This window comes from Equus asinus, chromosome 22 (assembly GCF_041296235.1).
Source record: "Equus asinus isolate D_3611 breed Donkey chromosome 22, EquAss-T2T_v2, whole genome shotgun sequence".
Lineage (NCBI taxonomy): Eukaryota > Metazoa > Chordata > Mammalia > Perissodactyla > Equidae > Equus > Equus asinus.
In genome coordinates this window covers 62,457,369-62,472,824 of record NC_091811.1, presented here as the reverse complement: position 1 = coordinate 62,472,824, position 15,456 = coordinate 62,457,369, and the positions used below count along the sequence as shown (strand labels likewise).

General features: G+C 36.6%; 1 protein-coding gene across 3 annotated transcripts in view; it reads left to right on the top strand.

The window, feature by feature from the left end:
* The window catches only part of TAFA2 (TAFA chemokine like family member 2), a 417,981-nt gene extending 405,589 nt beyond the window's left edge, over nucleotides 1-12,392 (top strand). For all 3 annotated transcript variants that reach the window (XM_070494899.1, XM_070494900.1, XM_070494901.1), the window contains one exon: nucleotides 10,378-12,392. In XM_070494899.1, the coding sequence (XP_070351000.1) occupies nucleotides 10,378-10,389 (12 nt within the window). In that variant the 3' untranslated portion in view covers nucleotides 10,390-12,392. The remainder of the gene's footprint in view (nucleotides 1-10,377) is intronic.
* Nucleotides 12,393-15,456: the final 3,064 nt, after the last annotated feature.

The window sequence follows — 15,456 nt, the reverse complement described above, 5'->3', positions numbered from 1 at the left end:
CTCTGATGTATCTGGAAAAAGTCAAGTAATTACAGTGACCAGAAGTCAAAAGTTCTTCTCTTCCTCCGCCCATCATTTTAGTCTTAGGTTTTCTGGTTAGGTACAGAGAGGCCAAGGTTAGCAGTGTTATAGAAAAACGGTCTGTTCTTATTGCTCAAAGACAAAATTCTCTTCAAAATTGGGAAATATCTTTTTATATTATGATTAGGGGTTTTTCTGCTATTGGTTTTAATGATCCTGAGCTCTCAAATTTATGTAAGACATGTTTTACTTTACTTTTGATTCATATTACCAAGACCCTGTTATCTGATTCTAAATTCCTAGCGACTCCTCCATATGATTATTATTATAAATATGTTATACTCTGAAATATTAAATTATTTAAATATTTGGAACTCAAATAGGACATATTTTATTTTTCTGGAGTACTTTGGGAAAGAGAGATTATAAAGAAAACTTTTGAAAAGTCTATGTCTATAAAATGTCATAAATGACAACTGAAAAATGTCATGGATCCCATTCAGACTGTTAGTAAGGATTGCACAATTGATGAGTAGGGAACAACAAAACTGGCTTGAGAAGGGAATACCCATGGAGGCCGGACTCGTACATTGGTTAAATGACTGGCCCCATTTATCAGCATTAAAGTATGTATAATTCAGGTTCATGCTTCAGCAAATTACTGTAGGCATGGAGGTTCAGACAAGCCTATGAATGGTTAAGACTGCAAATATAAATCTTTTAATTCTAGTTGAATATTACTAAAATAATATTATTTCTACAGTTCTTTTACCTTTTTATGTTAAAATGATTGATTGTTGATTTCTGTGTACTTTCTCCCTTGATTTTAATGAACTTTTTTCTTAAGTTTGTGCAGAATGATTCCCAAAATATTCACAAGAAATGCTTACTATCCTTGTATCAATTTCTTGTAAAAGCTGTTTATTTTAGGTGCCCTTTATGGGTATGTGCTTCTCTGAAATAAAAAAACATTCTAAGAACTTATAATCCTCTAGGAGAGAGGTAAAACCGTCCCCATTGTGAGCCTTTATGGAGGTGAAGGAAGTTATACACTTGTCGAAATGCTCCCTTTCTCCCAGGTTTGCTCTCGGTAATAATCTCTTGAGCAGTGGAGTACCTCACGTGTGTTTGTTCCTTAGGTAAACGTGTAAAACTCTTCAAGTTCGAATGGAGAAGTAGAAAGAGGTTTCTGCTGTGCCTGATGACAATTGTTGATTTTTCCACATTCAAAAAATATTCTGGCTCCACGCTGGAGCACTAGTGTGGCGAATCCTAGCGTTGGTCGGATTCTAAGGAAGGGACAGAAGTTTCGTTGAGGAGTAAAGATTCAAAACAACTCCAGAAATGAGCTCTCGTCTCGGTTTGTTTCTCACAGAGCAGCAGGTGTGTACTTGGTGTTACAGGATTGACTGTAGCCTACTCTTTCTTATAGTTACCATTAGCATTCCAGGTGCCCCTGATTTCAGGGGGAAAGATGCGCTTGGTCCAGCTTTAGGGATCAGAAGGCAAAGAATTTCCTCATTGGTCAGTAAAGAAAGGCGTTGAATTATCTTTTATAAAAAAGGGGAAGCATCATTCTCTGAACAGATATGAGGCCCACAAATTGGCCACAGATAGCCAATATGTCATTATTGGTGAACCTAACATTGTCACCTACAATGGCCCTGCAGTTGACATATTGTTTTCCCAAGAACAGGAAATGGATAATTCAAAACCCTGGGTGTATTAGTGAACCTCTGTCAGTGTTCAGCCTGCCTATTAATTTGGAAATTAGCATGGAAAGTACTGAGCCATCAGGCTTTCACTTAATCTCCATAAACCAAATGAAGATTGTGTTCTTACCTAATGGTCCATTCTTTATGTATTTAAATTGCCCCATAATTGAATCAGCTGTCTCATACCAGCATTGAAGCATTTAGCAATAACTACAGTTAAAGATTCATATTTCGATCAACTTTGGGAATTTGAGACTACTGAATTGTAACTATTATTAAAAAAACAAAACAAAACACCCAGAAAAGAATGTGTCTGGGAAGGAGAAGGAAAAAAAGCAAAGCACCCCACATACTAAACATCCCTGACTATGTTGCCCTGTCCTTCAGAAAACGGATTCTAGTTTTGCAACTTACAGGTAGGGAATTTTTTTTCAAAGATCTACCACATATGGAATGATCATCTCTAAACTTTCTTTTATGGAAAAAGATAGGGATGGAGAAGAGAGAGCATGTGCTACTTCAGGCATGGTACTGGCTTTGTCCTCCCATAAGTCACCCCAAGTTCTTTTCAAAGTGACAGCAACATACTCTTCCTTCAGACAGGTGTCTCAAGGAAAGGTGGTTACTAAGAGCCATTTGTATTTGTAACTCAAACCAACCAGGAAGCTAAGAGAAAATGTTGCTTTCTTAGTAATCTCCAGGCTACTAACGTGACTTTCTTCCAACTCTCAGCCCTTCTTCTCCCAAAACTCCACTTACGTTAAATTCATCTTTTAAGCACAATTTTTACTGCTTGCTCTGCTAGCCTTTATATGTAGTGAGGCTGAAATTCTTGAGGAGTGTGATACTTTACCAGACTTAAACTTTTAAAGTAAGTCTTTATGATAGAAAGTGGATAGAATCTATCAGTTCAAATTACTCCTTTACACATGAGAGATGAGTCTAAAGAAATGAACCTAATATCAAATTTAGCAAGCAAAGTACCTTCCAATTGAGTTCAAAATCTCAACTGTCTCTAAAACTATGTGAACTATGCTGGTATATAGAATAATATCTTAAAAATCTACTCAGGTTTTGTCAAAGCGTTCAAAATAATTGTTTACCCATCTTAAAGACTTTTTAGTCTTTCTGGGAGGAACATAACTGAGTCTCATTATACTGTTGTCTTTCAAAATTATCTTAATGTTTTGGTCATTTTCCACCTGGAATAAACAGAAGGTGTGTGTGGAAGGGGCCAGGAGCAGGATAAGGAAAGTCTTAAATTTTGTTAATGTCCCAAAGGAATTTACTAACAACCCAAAGAGAGATCAGGGAATATTTTGTTTTACTAACAGTGAATGCCGTTCAGAGAATCAGTCAGTCTGCTCTGAGTGATGGATATGCGTAGATGGCAATGCGAACTGTCATCTGCTCTCCTGAGTCACATAGAGGAGTCCATGGCAGGCGTACTGTACAGCTTTCAAACTTCCAAGAAATAGTGCAGGCCCATCTGTTCAAAAGATTCATTTCCAGTCGAGATCTTCATTTGTGCAGCACAGGAAGCTGAAAGCCATAGACAGATGTTGTATTTGTGGTAAAAGCTCGCTAGTTCTGCATTCTAATATAATGAGTAGGCTTTTTAGAAAAACGAAGTCTACACAGTGGTTATACCGCTGATGAATTTAGGTAATCGGGACGAAGTTTTATCCTAGTTGGAATTAGTGCTTAATAACAGTCATAGTAGTTTGGGGATAGAAGGGAATTAGAAGCTCACTGAGTCCCACCCAACTCGCTTAGCAGATACCAACCCTGGAGATTCAGAGATTTTTAGGTGACTTGTTCAAAGTTCGAAAACCAGCAGGTAGTAACACTGGTATAAAACTCTTATCAGAATAAGGCCACCTCTCCTCAGTCATGGCTGGTGCTTTGGTTCTCTCTAGAAGTCCAGGAAGCTCACATGCCATTTTCTGCTTCCACCCTGGGCCCTCCTGAGTTACGCCTAAATATAATCAATGACTTACAGAAATGCTCTGTCATTTGAAATGACTATGTTTCCAATCACCCAAGGCTGTTAAATTTTTTGGGAATTCATAAAACAGATAACAAGGTCCTTTAGTGGAGACGTTGACCTGAGCCGAAGTATGAAACAGATGGGCTTAGGTGTCTCAAACGTTAAAATAAACATTCAGGACAATCCAGCACCAGCTGTTCTTAGGAAGGAAAAAATTAAACTGGGGTATGAAAAGCCAACAGTTTCCAGGGCTAGAGGAATCACCTCCATTGCCATGAAAGTAAAATAATAGGCTGAATTTTTTATGTAGGTGGGTATGTTGATGAAGGTGCTTCCTATGTCATTGCGCTTATCTAGACTTAGAGCTGTCTGGGCAGCTTGCTCCTCCATGATTATCTCAGACTGACAGGTGTCTTTCATTTTGTGACACGTCATTGTAGGAGGCACTTTAAGACAGGACAAGTGCATTCATGTACAGTTACGACCAACTCAATGGCAGCTTTTCTCTAGCTTAAATGAGAAAATCTGCTCCTGCTGAGTAATGATGTTTTAATTGCACATTTAGTACACAAAAAGGGAAGCAAGATCTTAATTCGTGTACTTGTAAGAGCTACATTAAAAAAAGTACATTTGCAGTGAAGCAGCAATTATATTCTAAGCAAGGAAAAGTTCACTCAAATCAGCATTTAAGATTATTAAGATATTCTATTCTTCCTTTTACCTTTATTGTATAAGTTAAATTTCTTTATTAGGATGTTAGTTTGAAATGGCACTCATTTGTGATGTTTTTAAGCAGCTGTATTATAAGGAGCGGCCAGGGGCTGCATTTAAACCTGCCACCTCCTTTCGGAAATATTGCCTCAGCTTCCTTGCCTTCCGATTGTCTAAATAAAGAATATTTATCAGTCCAAAAATAAATGTTTCTATAATAACTGGGTATTTTAGTGAAAATTTAACTCTTTTTGTAAAAAAAGAAATTGGTTTGTTGTGTTCATAATGCGTTGTCTCTTCTGTCGTGTTTGACTCATTTTATATTCACGAGAATATAAACATTGTTCAATAGCTCCTCATCACGAGATTTTAATGACCACACTGGAGAAGAGAATATGCTGTTTTGTGAATTAAGCTAATATGATATAAGATTCACTTTGATGCTCTGGAAACTTGGCAGTGACTTTGCAAATTTATGCGTACCGGCCAACGGAACAACTGAGATTCAAAAAAATAATCTGGGATAGAGAATGGAACTCAAAAACAACATCAGAGGAACCATCAGTAATGAATAAGGAAATTTACCAATCTACATTTTGTTTTGGCATATTTATACCACATTTATTTTTCAAGCCTAGATGGTTAAAGTATGGTGCTACTTTCCTAAATATTTGTTCTGCATGCAAAGTCTGATGGCGGCTGGTCCATTAGAAAGACAAAGAATTAAAAGGGACAGAATTATGTGCCTGTGAAGACTATGAAGATTATGTGAAGTAATGTATGCTCGGAAATAATCAGGGGCAAAACCTAGGAATTCAACGCATCCAGATGCCTAGAAATGTGCACATATCTGAATAACCATAGTTACCGCTTGCATGAGGTTCATGATGTTTCTGACACTGTTCGAAGCACTGGACCCTTACTTATCTGCTCCTCAGCTCATACAGCCTGTGGTCTAGGTACTGACATTGTGCCTGCTTTCCTCAAGGTCACACACTGAGTCAGCAGCAGCACTGAGCCTTGAATCTGCTAGGCAGCCTGACTGCAGGGTCCATCCTTTTAAACCACTACTCCCCATCACCTCGTCTGAAAAGACAACCTCTCTCCCAAAGTTGGCTGAGCCACTGGTGCTCCATTCTTGAGATATGATTTTTGTGATTAACAAGAATATGAAAAGAGGGACCAGGCTGGTGGTGTAGTGGTTAAGTTTGTGCGCTCTGCCTCGGTGGCCTGGGGTTTGCAGGTTCAGATCTTGGGCGAGGACCTAGCACCGCTCGTCAAGCCATGCTGTGGCAGCATCCCACATAAAACAGAGGGAGATTGGCACAGATATTAGCTCAGGGCCAATCTTCTCTAAGCAAAAAGAGGAAGACTGGCAACAGATGTTAGCTCAGGACCAATCTTCCTCACCAAAAAAAAAAGAATATGGAAAGAAACAATTGCAAAATCAGTTATTATAAGACAGGAAATTACCTTTGAGTAAGTCAATAGAAGTAGTAAGTAGAGAAATAAGCAGTAATGCCCCCTCCAGTAGATATCCTGTGTATCCCCTTTTGTGTGTTGTTTGGGAATTACTATTGCTATCACACGCTAAAATTTAAAAAGCATCTTCCCGGACAGACGCTTTGCAAGGATTATCTGATTTAATAGGAAACGTATGGAAGCTGATAATAAGACCATTCTCATATTACACGGGGGACACTAAGGCTCAGGGGGTTTAAATAATTCATCCAACCCCACAGTGGTAGGAAGTGATAAGGCAGAGATTTGAACCCAGGAAGTCTGCCTACAGAGCCCACACTATTTGTCATTATTCTTCTCACCATAATATATTGTCTCCCATTGATAACCCCGTCAGCATGACTTGAAGAGGGAGAAGAGAAATTATAGACTCTACGAAGATAACGATTTTAAGAACTTTATAAAAGCACATTTTACACTTGGGGACAGAATAGATTCTTGCATTTCCTTCCTTTTGAGCCCAATTTATGTTAACTTGAAGATAGGCAGAGGATTTTCATAATGCTAAAATACAAAATGAGAAGTGTATAAAGTAGTTGACTTCACTTAATTTAACTATGTTATATATGTCATTTACCTGGTTTTATTTTCTCAATTTAATTTGGCGGACAGACTTAAAAGACATGATTTTAGCATAAATTTTTGAGAAATCTAATCAGGGTCCTATAATAGATTTGTTGGACTGGAAGAAATAAAGGATGCTCTCATCTTAAAGAATTAGCGCTTTTAGTTGAATGTTAGCAGGTTAGCGTCTTCATCCTGGTGGATCGTTACCAAGATGGCTTTGTGCTTGAGACTAGAAAAACTTTTATTATTATTATCATTATTATGATTATTACATTTTGCTTGTGTTCAGCAGCCCAGTAGTTTCATGAACCGAATTGACACACACACACAAATAAAATTTACATGATAACAGCTTTGGAAAGTCAAATTTACTGAGACAGTGATTATTGCGTATGAAGCTCAAGGCAGAACCATAATTGTAGGACCATTTCTCTCCCTCACGTAGTATTTTATATCTGTTGCCCTCAGAACCAGAAGACAGTGCATTCATGGTAGCAAATGCTATTTCCTATCCCGTAAAATTGGTTTTATTGCAAACTCCTGTTTTTAGTTACTGAAAACTTGCTGAAAAATCCATCTTAGAAGGTAAAACTTTTACTATTTGGCCTCTTTGAAAAGATACGGCTTAAGTGAAAAGAGAGTAATATTCAAGTTCTAAAATTAAAGCAGTGTTTAATTTGGTGTATTAAAGATTATTTTTAAATGAGAGCAAAATTTTTAAATGTTGGCTTGTATAAATATTGCTTAAGCAACTTTTGCTTGTTGGGAAGTTCCAGTTTATAGTCGACAAAGGGCAAAATGGCATTTCTTTTCCCCCTACCAGCATGCCAGGATTTAAGCTGGAGTCACTTGGCCTTATTTAATGTGCATACAAATCATAAAAGGTTGTTTTTTTTGTATTACGTTTTAGACAATTTTATTTTAAAATGTTACTTGGATCTTATATATTAGAGGACTAAAATTAGTTATAATGTACTGTATTCAGCGTCATCATCGATGTATTTTTAAGTCTTTGGTTTTGCCCTTTCATTTGGTACAAACCTGGAGGTTGTCGGGGGGGTGTGCTGATACAGATTCATATTTATACTTCATTGAAAAGGGCAAGTGATTCCTTAGTCTTTGTGTGAATTCCTTAAGCGTAATCCTCTAACTTGACTGAATGTTAGTGTGATCCTTTTGTTCTACTTTTAGTGGCTCTCTTGTTAAGATTTATACATTTAAAAAAAGCCCTAAAACTTTTATTTTTATAGTCCTTCAGAGTTGACGAAGCTCAGTGTTTTCATAGACACTGTAATATTTGATCCTCACGGTGATGCTGTGAGGCCAACAGGACAGGATTATCCCCATTTCCCATGTGGGAGAACTGAGGGTCCCAGAGATTGCATGACCCATCCAGTGTGAGCAGTATTACTCCCACCTTGACCTAAATCCAGAACTTTACATGCCGAACCACTGTGGTCCCCTGATCAGATCAGGTAATTTACAAAAATCAAATCTAAAATAATTTGTCCACTTTCATCTGACTTTAGAAATAACTTATGCCCTACTCTTCACCTCATAAAATGTGCTAGGATATTGTTAAGATTAATAAACTAGAATATTGTGTAAAATTGGAGAAAAAGTCATTTTAATTGCATTTCAATCCATGCTTATTTAGACAATTACTTCTTTTAGCCATGTTTAAGTTTTGGTTTTCTAGCAATTATTTTAGCTTATAAATAGAAACTTAGTCTGGTAAATGTACGTTTATGATATTCCTGAGGATATGGATTGTATAATTATATTAAAATGTTTTTATTGTTTATGTGAATACGTATATGTTTTCTCTACTGAGATGGAGAAAAAATTTGTTCTAGGTACATAAGCCTTTGGTATTGCACTGTCAATTTGGATGTCTACTTTTAAAATTATTTGAAAACAAAGCTTTAATATATAAATAGTTGAGAGAATTATTCCTCAGCTTTACACAAACTGGCATGGAAATACCTAGCTTGGAATGAAGATACAAGAATGCAGCCACTATTCCCTCCAATAGGTTACTTAGGACCTGGGCTTCAGATGACTCAAGAGGACACGCCACTTGCTTTCACGGAGTCATTGCGCCATGTCCCTCCAGTGGCCTAGGCTGAATGCCTGCTGAGTGAGGCTCAACCATTTGTTCTCTCTCAATGTCTCTCTTTTCTGTCATTTCAAGCACTAGTTTTGGAAATATGGTCCCATTTGATGCTTCATACTTTTTTCCTAGTAAGAAGAATTTTCAGGAAAGGCAGGTGGATCTTTTTCAGCCAATGGAAGTCAAAGATTGTGTTAAATCAATGTTTATCAAGAAAGTTTATCATAAAATAAAGTTCCTGCATTTTTCACAATGATCAGCTATCTCCCTTAGCAATCTGTGACTTAACATTTATAGAAATATTTGCCTTTCCCCCTTATGTTCTTCTTACACCGACGCTCAAACTGGGAGCCGTTCACAGAGCTTGTGTGAAGTCTGACCATTGAATAGCAGACAGGTTGATAAGGACATTGCTGCCATGCCAAGATACCCACTGCTCCCAGAATCTCGAGCAGTCAGCAGGCCCTTCCTGTGTTTGCATTCTTCCATCCTCAGTTCAATTCCTTCCAAAGTTCCTCTGTGCATGGGAGAAAGATGCTTCAAATATACAGCAGAGTCTCTTTCTTTGGGAAGGATAGCTGACCAAAGAGACACAAATGAGGCGGTTGCTTCCGTGCAGAAAATGCATTTTTGAATTTTACATCTTCCTTTTGTAGTATAATTTGAGACTAGCTGTGGCAAAGCCTTGAGCTGGCTTTATTATTTTGGTTAATGTTTCTTTTTTTCATAGTTCATCAAACAACAACAAGACAAAACAAAGCCAACAAAAAGCAGCCTTTTTGTAAATGTTTGATGAAAGAACAAGTAACTACATGATTTAATGGAATAAAAACTTAGTATCCACAATAATTTTTAAAATTCACCTTTTGTAATAACCATAGCTGGAAAAGAACTGTAAGGCAACTCTAAGAACCATGATGTTAGCGTATAACTAGAAATTCATTGACATAGCAGAAATCTGTCTTTCTCTCTTATCTGTCCTCCACATGTCTGCATATAGCGGTATATATATATACCAAGTATGCCAGCTATCTGTGTGTCATTCTTTTTCCTGTGCACAAACATTCTTTGGACTTGAGTAGGTATGAAAATCCAGTGTAAATCTGCCTTAATATTTATGATAGTATTAATAATAATGCTTTAATCAATTTTATGAGAAATTTTGGGCATCTTTAAGATTTGGTAATACATTGTATTATCCTTGTTTTCCTCCCCAAATATTTTTTGTTCTTAGGAATAATTCTTCTGAAATATAATTGAGTCAAATATTCACTAAATTTTTAAACTATTTCAAGAATGGATTTTATGGAGTCAATTCCCAAGGGCTTTTGTGAAGATGTGGTCTGATTGTATTCCTGCAAGCAAAGCCTTTTCTTCACTGAGGCCTGGCATGATGTGTTTATGATCTCTGGGTTATGTTCATCATGGCTGTGCAAAGAACAGGGATTCCAGAATCATTCCTTGGGTCTGGACGGGTAGCATCACTGGTTAAGATCTTCCTGGGCAGTGTTGGAGTCATTTGGCTAGTTAGGCAAGTGGATTCAAAAATATTGTAAAGAGAAAAAACTGATATATGTTAATAAGATGAAAACACCTGATTATGATATTCTTTAAAATTCGGTAATTTGTGAGATATAGCAAATATCAGCATTTTGAGTTATCCTAATGCCAAATTGTGTTTGGAGTTTAAAGATTATAGCTATGATATGAAATGGTTATATTTTCTTCTTCCTTTATAGGTCACCCATTAACCAAGGATAAACCAAGTGATCCTCGAGGCTGATTACATTGAGCATATGCACAGGAACTCAACTCCTGAGGTGATCTTGAAGGAAGATTTTTATACCACTCCGAAGAGGCCCACCAGAGTCTGTTGTTTCCAAGGGATTTCATGGCTCATAATCAGCCCATTCTCAAAATCAAGACTTTTAAAAAGTCAGACATGAACTTCTACGTCATGAAGATTTCATCAGATTTGAACTGTGTTCAACTTGTAAAACTGCATTTGCTAAAAGAGTTTGAAGTTGCTGTCTGATTGGTGTTTATGGAAGATGTCAGAGACGCTCATGTTTTGGGCTCTTGGCTCCAGATGTGACTGCTTTTCTTGTTTCTGAAAATCTCCAAAGTGCCCTGGCCTTCTGTCATGGGCGTGTTCCTGGGTCCTGTGTTCCTTGGCTAGTGGGACTGCACACGGCTTAGTGACATTTCCTTTGCAAACTTCTCCTCTGGCATGGTGTAGACTGAGAATTTTATTTGTACCTAATCTTGGAGCTCTGAAAGCCTACATGTTTTAACATCTTCAAGTTGCTTTTGTTAAAGGAATGGAAATATATACCATTGATAATAATTATTGTTGGCAAGTAATAGTTACCTGAATACATCAATCATATAAGAATGTATAGACAAGCTGACATGTTTCCCCAAGGCTAAAACACCACTGCAGCTCTCTGTCAGTTACATAGGTAGTAGTTAGAACTGAATTACCATTTTCATTATATACTATTTTGTACCTCTAGAGCACTCTTTCTTTCAAAGTGGGCTTTTTCTTTCATTTTTCTGTTTACTTTTTCCCTTCACAGAAATCAGCACTGAGCAGTCAAGTCTTTGGGTTGCCTTCAGTTTCCAAAAATTGCCAGGGATGCATGTGGGTTTCTGACTTCTTAACCTGAAAAAGTTATTCACTTAGATTTCTTCTAGTATTTTTTTTTAACTGTCTTTTTTATCTCATTTTAAAAGACCATCTCTTGCTCGATCTCAATGACTGTTTGAATGCTTATATGTTTGTTCGGTCTGTTGATAGAGTGTTCATTATTCTTGGTCTGAAATTTATAAATATTTGCTTATAGTTGTCCCATTCAAAGAATTTCTTAGGTCAGTTTTTGTCCACATTTTTGTAGTCATTTTAACATTTGTGGTTTTCAGTTCTACAGGAAAGTCTTATAAATATTTAAAGGCCTTAAACATGTATGTACTTTTTTTTCTAAGTTATTACAGAATGTATAATTTTATACTACATTTTGTTTTGTTTGTGGAGGGAGAGAAGAATGGCAATTGCATAGCCATTCTGTAATAATATCGTGTAACATATAGTTTGAGGGCGTGTAAAGAGAGAGATTTCTGTGTTTTACTCATCTTAGACTAACGAGAAGATAACTTCAGAAACTGTCCTATTAGAAGTTCCATTATGTTAGAGAAAGTGTAGACATCTGTTGTCTTTTTAAAACTCACTGACTTGGTCAATTAGGTATATGTTGATTGCATGATGGAGGCTGACATACCCTGAAGAGCTTCTGTCTGTAGGCTGGTAACAACTTTTGAAGACCAATACATTACCCAGAATCTTTTCTGGGCAGAACAAATAAAAGTGTAAAATTTGTTAAAAATTAAATTTATAAAGTATACTTTTGACGTCGAACTAAACTATATTCCCCACAAGTCCATGGAATGACATGACATCTTCCCTTCATTTTATGCATTTATTAGGCATAAAATTAGATGGCTCTGAGTGGATTTTGCAATGATTTCGACTGTATGAACTTATAAAGAAAGGAAAAACAGTTGTGCTGAAGTTTCTGCATCAATTATAATATCAATTTCTTTGGAACAAAGTGGAAAACTATATTGTTTTGGAAATTATGAATTTGTCTTAGGTTTGTTTGAAATTATAGATCATGCTTCTCATTTTTTAAATGATATCCTTTAAAACAACACTGGAAATTCTGTATTATATACAAGTGTAATACATGCATATCAATAGAAAAAATAAATGGAATTTCAGATATACTAACTAGATTATCCCCAGTAGATTAATGTTGTGACTATTCAGAAAAGGTGAATAAAATTGGGATATAAAATGGACTTTCTTTCATGAGTTACATTTGGGGAATCTGTTTTCCAGGGTTTAATTTTAAAAGCACTTTAGTTACTATCCAGGAAAACTGCTGAATTCGTGGAGAAGCTGACATACATTCTTCAATCTTCTTTTAATAAAACTCCATGGCAAATCTTGCCATTTACACAAGGTTCCAATATTTGATTTGCTTCTTTGCTAGGCAACAATTGAAATAGATATATTTACACTTGTGTTACTTGCCCACATCTTGGCTATGAGCACAACTGGCATAATTTTGCTAGAAATCTGCAGAATTTACTTTATTATGAAAATTGTTAAATGTAGTGCACTGTTCATCCTTTGAAATTCATTATATATAAAAATATGAATCAAATAGCAAACATGGCTGTGAATTAGCATTTGCAAATGTTTTATATGGTTTTTATTTTGAGATTGTTTAAGATTCACAAGAAGTTATGAGAATGGCACAGGGGATTTCTGTGTATCCTTTGCTCCGTCATCCCCCGGTGATAACATCTTACAACACCAATAACTGGACATTGGTACAATACTATTAACTCAAATACAGACCTTCTTTGGATTTCACCAGTTTCACATACACTTTTTGTGTGTGTGATCTTATCCTTTTTCATTAACTTGGCAAACATTCAGTGCAGTACGTTGTAACGTAGATTGGAGTCTGAGAGCATGAGTCAATGGGTGACTGATTTGTGATAACTTTTTTGACGTTCTCTATTTCTGGAATAACATCCTACAGCTTTACTTTTATACACTCTTATTGCCTTAACACAATGGAAACTTCCAGTTTTAACAGACTACTGAGAATCTGCATATATGGTTGAAATAAAAAGGGAGCGTGACCTGTTCTTTATTTCCCTCAGCAAGTCCTGTGCTACAACACAATGATGTACAACTGGGCTGTGATTTTTGATAATACACAATAGCTAATAACACAGTGATTAAATGGGACTTGATCCTTTGAAAATTTTTTATTTTCGTTCTTTTGAGGAAAATTAGGCCTGAGATAACATCTGCTGCCAATCCTCCTCTTTTTTCTGAGGAAGACTGGCCCTGAGCTAACATCCGTGCCCATCTTTCTCTACTTTATATGTGGGACTCCTGCCACAGCATGCCTTGACAAGTGGCGCGTAGCTCCACACCCGGGATCTAGACCAACAAACTCCAGGCTGCTGAAGTGGAATGTGCGAACTTAACCGCTGTGCCACTAGGCCGGCCCTGATCCCTTGAAAATTTTGATCATTTTCTCGGTTCATAGATAAGAGCAATATATACAAAGATATCAAATAGTATTTTTCATCATCAAGTCCTGTCTCATTTTGACTCCTTTACTTAATTGGAGAGAATTAGAATGAGGCAGACACTCTACTTGGAGAAACTGAAAAGTTGGAGAGATGTATACTGGGCATCTCCTGCTCCCCTTACCCACATAGAGAACTCAGAGTAGAACATTACTATTTTCATTAAGATAAGGGTTTGTCTGTCTGCCTGCCTGCCTTCCTTTCCTTCTCTTTTGTTTTGTATATAGAATGCTTTGAGAAAAAGTAGACGTAGCAGATTTCTTCTTCATTGCCTTGACTTATACTGAGTGAGACGTGAAAAGTAGTGTAGACGTTACAATTAATTATCTGGCACTTAACTAGCAGTTATTAAATTCCTACTAGGCACAAGCATATTTAGCTACATTGAATTTTGGGGTTAGTGGAAGCTTACCCTTAAAAATGGCCTTTAAAATCAGTTCAATAGATATTTTTCCAGTGCCCGATGTGTGCATGGCACTATACTAACCAATGGCAAGTGGGTACACAAAAGACTTATAAGTGTCTATTTGTTTTGATTTTTTCCATATGTTTCCTCATTATATGGCAAATTACTAAATAGTATGCACTACGTCTTAAACATTTTTCTGGAAGGTCCTAATCCACTATACAAAGTGACTGAACTTTATTCTTTGAGTTATGTAAGCAGGGCAGTGCATGTCCAAAGTTGCGTTTTACAGATTTTAGCAAAAATGTGGTTGAAAGTCTTAAAGAAGAGAGATTGTGGGCTTAAAGAAAAATTAGAGAAACTAAAGTAATACAGGGGAATGTTAATGAGGGCCTGAGCTTGTACTATTATGCTGAGGAGAATGTGAAACAATGGATATCAATCCTAGTTGCAATTGAAATTAATATCCTAAAAATTATCCATGTCTGACCTTGCTCTCTGAGATTCTCTTAATTGGTCTCAGATTAGAGTCTAGGCACGAATATTTTTTAAGAAGCTCCCGGGGTGATTCTAGTGCACGTCCAGGGTTAAGAATCACTCATTTTTAGTTAATTTTTGTGTATGATATAAGATAATGGTCTACTTTCATTCTTTTGCATGTGGCTGTCCGGTTTTCCCAACACCATTTATTGAAGAGACTCTCCTTTCTCCATCGTATGTTCTTGGCTCCTTTGTCAAGGATTAACTGTCCACAGATGGGTTTATTTCTGGGCTTTCATTTCTGTTCCATTGAACTGTGGGCCTGTTTTTCTGTCAGCATCATGCTGTTTTGATTATTATAGCTTTATAGTATATTTTGAATTCAAGGAGTATGATACCTCCAACGTTTTTCTTTTTTCTCAGGATTGCTTTGGCAATTTGGGGTCTTCTGTTGTTCCATATAAATTTTAGGAGTCTTTGTTCAATTGCCATGAGGAATGGATTAAAGACCTGAATGTAAGATCTGAAACCATAAAACTGCTAAAAGAAAACATAGGCAAGACACTCTGTGATAATAGTCTTAGCACTATCTTTTAGAATACCATATCTATTCAGGCAAGGGAAAGAAAGGAAAAAATAAACAAATGGAACTGCATTTGTACTTCTAAAAAGCTTCTGCACAGCAAAGGAAATCATCAACAAAACAAAAGGACAACCCACCAACTGGGAGAAACTATTTGCAAACATATATCCAACAAGG